Raw genomic sequence first — 7481 nt, 5'->3', positions numbered from 1 at the left:
TGTGGAAAAAAATGCCTGTTAAAAAACTAATCTGGAGCATGTTTGCCCTCCAGCAGCAGGAAGGCCCTTGAAAGATGGTTAGAAGTAGTTAGTGATTAGAATGCGTGTATTTAGGTTTATAGCAAACTTTCTAAAGTACTCTTGGTGTTTTATTTCTTGCAGAGACTCCAACCGTCATGTTAAGGTAAAGCAGAAAAGTGCAGTGCTGAACATGCTAAAGAAGTTGGACAAAATAAGGTTCAGAGGTCACAAGAGAGATGAGTTCCTTGATTTAGCAGAGTCTCCAAATGCTTCAGACACTGAATGTGGAGATGAAATCCCGGTGAAAATACCTCGAACGTCAACTCGAGACAATGAAGAGCTGAGAGACCCTGTAAGTACTTGATTTAATTTTCATTATGTTATATAGTTGGCAGGCAGAACAATAACAGAAATTAATAATTTCTTGTCCCTATATTTTGGATTTAAGGCTTGAGCGTGTGTGGACTAGGAAGTAAGCTTCCAGTAATAGCCTTCCGTTTTGTGGAAAGATCAAATTAATTTGTTGTTATTAGGGTTCCTTGTCCCTACTATTGATTTTAGATGTTGTGGGTTGATGGGTTTGTTGACCTTGGATGTGCTTCTGAATGCTGTCTGGTTTGTATTTGTTTTTTTGAATTACTAATGAACAGATGTGAAGGAAAGACTTCTTTTCAGTCTGAGATGCTCAGATCTACACAAATGTCACTGGCCAGGACTGCAGGGATAAGACTTCTGGTGGATTCATTAGAGTTAGAGGGTCACTTCACTGCAGTGTTGTATCCAGTAGTGCTTCCGTGCTACAGAGCTGGTTTAAACCTATGCAGGTTTAAACCTAGCACTCTTCAGGTGCTAAAGCTTTTTCATGCTTGTAAGCAGAAGCACTCAAGTAGACCTACCTTTTTTAAAGACACTGTTTGGGGTGGTGTGTGGTTGTGGGCATTTGTTTTGGTTTGGTTTTGCTGTTTGGTGTTCTGGGATTTTTTTGGGTTTTTTTGTTGTGGTAGTTTTTTTTGGTGTTTTTTTTGTTTGTTTGTTTTGGTTTTTTGTTGGTTGGACTCGATGATCTCAAAGGTCCCATCCAACCAAAAATATTCTGTGATTCTGTGATTTCAGGAGAAGTTAAATAATGGTTAAAAGAAAAAAATAATCCTGTTTTAAGTGTGGCTGTGGATCCTTGAGCTTGGAATGCCACAATCTAAATTACAATTTGTCCATTTGACTGTTTTCTAGAGTGTGACTTGGAAGTCAAAACTTGTACTACTCTATTTGGAAACTCACTGTGCAGGTTTTATCCCCAAAATGTGGTCAAGCTGTTGTCTGAAAGCTCATTTCTAGCAACACAGGTCTTGCTCACCACAGATTTTAAACTAAAAGACTTAAAACTGTATACACTTAAGCATCTCCTTTGGGGTTGACAGCTTGTTCTGTAGATAGTTTTTTTAAGTTGAAGTGGGCTTGTATGGTGTCATATACAATCCTGCGTATATTGAGCTTTTTTGCCAGATTTTTTTTTTTTCCCTATGATCATGGAACAAACAAGTGGTAATGACAGAGCATTTTTCTGTCACAAAAAGTCTATTGTATGCAAATCCTCAAGCTCCTTAGACAAGGAAGGTCTGTTAAATGCCTTGCCTTTCCTCTTGTTCTACTGAAGGCATCTGTCATTTGTTAAGACAGTAGATTTTGTGTATACTGGGACTAATCTGTGCTTCTGCCGTTCCAACATGGTATTGTCTGAGTTTGTTGTGGGCAAATACTGGTCTGTTTTCATTAAACTTAAGGCATTATATTTATTTAAAGGGAATACCCTTTGTATCTAATCAGAAGGATCTGGATGGCAGAGGTAGAGGCTCCAGAAAGATCCGTCTTATACCCTAGATACACTTTTCTGTGTTTCTTTAGGAGGGCAGTAGTCCCAAAATGGTATGGCAGAGGGAATAGCGAAGTAAACCTACAGTTGTGACTAGTTACAAAGCCTTACAGCTGCACATCTGCGGTGATGGTCTCCGTTTTCTCAAATTGTTCAGCTCTGTGTGCTGAGAAGGTAGCGCTTTGCTTTCTGGCTGATTACTTAGTGATATGTAGGCTATCGTGATCTCAGTCCTTGGGATACAGTTGAATATAGTTTAAAAACAGAAAGGGAGAGGAAACAGCATCAGACGACTTGTTTTGCTTTGCTTCTGATGGTCAGGAGTCACAAAACCAGTGTGATGCTGGACCAGCCTAAGAGCAGCAGCTGTGTTACAGATACTAGCAAAATAAGCAAACTTCTATGAGGAAAGTGGTCTTGCGTATAAGGGATAAATTTCAGATGGGAAGTCTGAGGATTAGTGCTTGGCCCTCACAGACATCTGTCCTGTTAAGTGCTATCCATAAAATGAAGGGAGAAGGAATAATCCCCTGTGCTGCAGAGGTGCCAGGAGTAAAGGAAATAATGCTTGTATGTTTAAATTGATATTAAAATAGTAGCTGAGATCATGAACAGGGGAATTCTGAATTATGTCTCTGTTTCATGTGGAGATCAGATGCTTGAGTTGCACCTGAATTGTTTTTGATTCGGTGACTACAACTCAAATCTTAAATTGCTTTTACAGGATACCTTTATACCTTTAAGGAACTGTTGAAAGCATACTGAAGTCAATGCAAGTCTTGTACATAAACTTAGGCTGCATGTCTTTTCAGATAAATGTGCGCTGTACTGTGCTTCCACTTCTATTGCTTCGCTGTTTCTTTTAAAAATCTGAGTACAGAACTGATGAGCTTGAAAGAGCAAGATTGGTGGCTTGGAACTGAGCATAGACATGCAAAATTTGCATCCTGGTCCCCTTATCTGCATCTTCAATACACAGATGTCTCTGACTCTGCTGTCAGCCACTCCCTTAACAAAGGCTTCATCTCTGCTCCTCTCTACTTTTTTTTTTCTTTTTTTCCCTTTAGTCTGGTGTATTTATCATTACGGAGACATTAAAAAATTATCTCTGTCCGCTAGAGCAGTACAGCACAGTCATATGAATGAAAGGCCCTTCTGTGCTGTGCCTCAAGGGTATGTAGTGCACTTAGAAATGTGCACATTAGGTGCCTCTTCATTATGTATGTGTCTGAACTTGACAAGCGTATGCAAAACCTTGCCACAAATGGAGGTTTCAGAGTAAAAAGGCTTGTCATAAATGCTTGTGATTGCAGAGCCCTGACCATCTGCAAAGAGCATCCTCTGTTGCACACCCCTAACGAGGGAAGTGAACGTTCAGTCCCAGGCCACAGGTACAGCAGTGGGACTTAGTCCCAACACTTCACGTGTCTAACTGAAGTAGCACGTGCAAAATTTACACCCTGTGAAAGGATAGAAAGGATGGCCAGATGAGGTCATCTTATATTCTGTGTCTTAAAACTCTGAACTTTACCTGTTTAGTTCAATAATAAACATCCTGACTTGTGTTTGGGTGAAGCACGCAGCTTCCTTCCTCCTGGTAGGAGAGCCCTGGGGTTGGAAGGATTTGTTATTTTCCTTTGGATTCTCCTCGGTGGTTTCTGAGACATTTTCTTCAAAAGGTGTCTTACTCTTAACCTGAACTAGTTTGGTCTCAACTTAGAGGCTGGCTGTTTGCTTGTGTAGGTACTTTTTCTTCTCTCGTTTAAGTGCCCTGACTACCAGGTATGTTGTGGGTAGCAGGTACTTTCTTAGGTCTCTGTGGGTACTTGGGCACTGTGATCAGATTATTGCCAAGATAGCTGTGTTGGTTAACAAATTAACTCTTTGCTAAGCATCTCTTAGATCCTGAATGGCTTCCCAGATTTCTTCCTTCCTTCCCTCTTCACCATAGGTGCCTGGCTGGGTTTTTTTTTAAGGCAAGGACATACAGCACTGTATGCAGCACTGTTATTTCTGCATTGTTTTGTAAAAACGCCACAATCACGAAATAGGTAGAGGGGTAACCTGGTCCATTCCTACTTCCTAATAGTGAAAATATTAGCGCTTGTCTTGTTGTGACATTGGAAATTCAGGTAATGTTACTGGCTTGGTAATTAAAGTCCCCTTTGTTTAGTGCCGTCGTGGTTTCCTATTCTGTAGATGCAACATGGGTTCTTTCCTGCTAGATCACAATTCAGCACCTAAGAAGGGTTTAGAACATTGCTCCAGCACCTTGGTTTGCTAAGATGCAAATGTTCAGAGGTGGGGACTGGACCCTGAAAATTATAGATTGCCCTTGTATTTGCCAATTCTGGCTTGATTTGCCTCATTTTAACTTATGTCTCATATTTTTGTGCTATAGATGAATTTATGTACTCTTAATGTGAGAAATGCCCTGTTTTTATAAAAGGGAAGAAACGTTCAGTACTACGTACAGGTATATGAATGAACTCAGTGCGGAGAAGGATGACGTCCTCTTCAGCAGAGGGGAGAAAGAACAAATTTGTGTTTAAACTGGTGGAGGTTTTACGCTAACCTGGCAATGAGCATTGCAAATCAAAGCACTCTCGTACCTGACATATTGTACTGAAAGCAGTCTAATCTACTTATGCAAGTTCCCCACCAGTGTGGTAGGATTAAATTTGAGTTATTGTGATACAGAAAACATTAATTTAATTGCTGTTCCAGTACAGTTTGGCTTTTCCTGAAACATGTCAATTAAAACTTTAAACACTTTTGTATCAGTCACCTCATTTATAGAATCATAGAATCATCCAGGTTGGAAGAGACCCTTGGGATCATCGAGTTCAACCACCTACCCTACACTACAAAGTTCTTCCCTATATCATATCCCCCAACACCACATCTAAACGTCTCTTAAACACATCCAGGGATGGTGACTCAACCACCTCCCTGAGCAGCCTATTCCAATGCCTGACCACTCTTTCTGTGAAAAATTCTTTCCTAATGTTCAGTCTAAACCTACCCTGCTGGAGCTTGAAGCCATTCCCTCTCGTTCTGTCATTAATTACCTGTGTGAAGAGACCAGCACCAACCTCTCTACAGTGTCCTTTCAAGTAGTTGTAGAGAGTGATGAGGTCTCCCCTCAGCCTCCTCTTCCTCATACTAAACAGTCCCAGCTCCTTCAACTGCTCTTCATATGATTTGTTTTCCAGGCCCTAAAGTGATTTATAAATCACTTTATAATGAATTCTATATTCTAAATTCCTATAGTGATTGGAAGGTTTAAAGCATGATGCTTGGAAAGGTGCAAAGCATGATGCAAACATTACAGTTAAGATATTAAAGTCTCTAAACCTGGCTAGCTCTAGATTTTTTAAAATTTATGTAAAAAATAGCTGTGTTTTAGGAGCTTGCCAATATGCTTCCCAGAATTGCTACTAAGGATTAACTATTCACGTAGATGCTTTGATTCTTCAGCAGAGTTGTTGGGTTTTCACTTTCCTTACAGCAGGTAAATGCAGCAGCCGCTGGGAACCCTTTTGTAATTTGAAATAAGAAAATGCCCATGAAGTGTCAATTGAGAAACTCAGGAGACTATGACGTATTAAGACAAGATCCGTAGTTTGGTGTATTACTGAAGAATCATAGAATAACATGGGTTGGAAGGGACCTTTTAAAGGTCATCTAGTCCAACCACCCCCTGCAATAAGCAGGGACACCTTCAACTAGATCAGGTTGCTCAGTGTCCCCTCCAACCTCATCTTGAATGTCTCCAGGGATGGGGCATCTACCACCTCTCTGGGCAACCTGTGCTGGTGTCTCACCGCCCTCAGTGCAAAAAGTATCTTCCTTCTGTCTAGTCTGAATCTACCTTTCTGGGCATGTTTAGTTTGGAGAAGAGGAAGCTGAGGGGGGACCTCATTGCCCTCTACAACTACCTGAAAGGAGGGTGTAGAGAGGTGGGTATTGGCCTCCCAAGTGAATAATGACAGGACCAGAGGAAATGGTCTGAAGTTGCGGCAGGGGAGGTTTAGATTAGATATTAGGAAGAATTACTCTACTGAGAGAGTGGTCAGGCACTGGAACAGCCTGCCCAGGGAGGTGGTGGAGTCGCCATCCCTGGAGGTATTTAAGAAGTGTGTAGACATGGCACTTCAGGGCATGCTCTAGTGCCCAAGATTGTTGGTTTGTGTCTGTTTGTGGGTGGGTGTGGTGTTTTGTTGGTTTCTTTGATTTTTTGTGGTTGGAATCCATGATCTCAAAGGTCCCTTCCAACCATGAAGATTCTGTGATTCTTTAGTTTAAAACCGTTACCCCTTGTCCTGTCACTGCAGGTCCCTTTTGCTGCTCAAATGAATGTAAGGTAAATTTTTGTATTTTAAGCTACCTTTTCCCTGTGCTGTGTCCTGGCCACCGCCAGGCCCTGAGGAGTGATTTGGATGGGTGGTTGTGTGCCCCTGGGCTTGGCCCACCATGTCCTTGCTGCTCCTCATCCTCTGTGTTTGAGAACTGCACCTCTCTAAGTTAATTACAAATTTGGAAATGAGACCAGCGTTTTGTTAGATATTCCTAGAGAAAAATCATCTACCTATGATGTTGTGCAAGTAAAATAAAAGGAGGGAGTTGGCCAGTTACCTTTGTGTGTGATGCTGAAGATGTGCTGCAGATGGAGAGGATGGATCCGCATCTGCTCGGTTAAGAAGTGACTTATCCCTTTTCCGTGGCTGTACGGTGAACGTGGTGTCGGTGCTGAGTGCACGGGCCAAATCCCAGGGCTCAAAGGATGAAGGGGGTTTGGGGAGGGAAGGCAGAGAACTCTCAGGTTGGGAGGTGCTGTTACGAAAAGCCTGAACTACAGATGGCTTGAAAAACACATCTGTGGGTAGCTGTGGTTTTTCAGTTCCGGAGCTGGATGTGGCTTGGAGCAGCAACTCTGAACTCTGATGGTGGGTTAGAGGCAGTCTGTCGTCATCAGAAATCTTCCTTTAACCCCTCTGGCTCTGACTCTCCACGCTCAACTCTGACATTTTGCTGGCTTCCTAGGCACTGCCAAGCCTTGTGAGCGGTCTTTGCTAAGTAGTAGTGATTGCCAACATTTTAAGAGGGCTCCGGTGTCAAATACTGTCAAAGCTAGAGAGGCAGAAGGAAAAGCAGAAATCTGTGGAAGCCTTCAAGGCTTTTACTGTGCGTCAGAAGCAAGAAAGGACATCTGTATTTAAGTTAAAAGTGTAGTTAATCCAGCCCGAGTCCCAGCAGTAGCCTGCAGAGGCAGCAGAAGAAAGAAGCATTACCCAGTTAGCGCTGGAATTAATACAAGATAATTGTTTTGTTTACTTGTGAGTTAAGTCAGTTATGCTCACTTCAGACAGAGGTAGTTTTTTGAATTCAGAGGCAGGCAGTTGACCTCCAGCAAATGTATAGACCTTATTTTTTACCTTTTTAGCCTGTTAACACCTCTTGACACAACCAGGTGTGTAGATGTGGGGAAAAAATCTTCTGGGACAAAGGAAACATTTGCTTCCATGTCTCCCATATCACTGTCCTGGACATGCTCAGTTTTCTGAATACTTCTAACTTGTATTCATTA

At 41.9% G+C, this 7481-nt stretch overlaps 1 protein-coding gene across 1 annotated transcript in view; it reads left to right on the top strand.

Annotated features, from left to right (window-relative positions):
* The first annotated feature begins 211 nt into the window (after nt 1-211).
* The window catches only part of GRAMD4 (GRAM domain containing 4), a 51557-nt gene continuing 44287 nt past the window's right edge, over nt 212-7481 (top strand). The window contains exon 1 of the mRNA XM_074168199.1: nt 212-373. Coding sequence (XP_074024300.1) covers nt 212-373 — 162 coding nt within the window. The remainder of the gene's footprint in view (nt 374-7481) is intronic.

Source organism: Numenius arquata, chromosome 2 (genome assembly GCF_964106895.1).
Source record: "Numenius arquata chromosome 2, bNumArq3.hap1.1, whole genome shotgun sequence".
In the NCBI taxonomy this organism is placed as follows: domain Eukaryota; kingdom Metazoa; phylum Chordata; class Aves; order Charadriiformes; family Scolopacidae; genus Numenius; species Numenius arquata.
The sequence above is the reverse complement of the archived record's forward strand: the minus strand, read 5'-3'. Positions and strand labels throughout refer to the sequence as shown.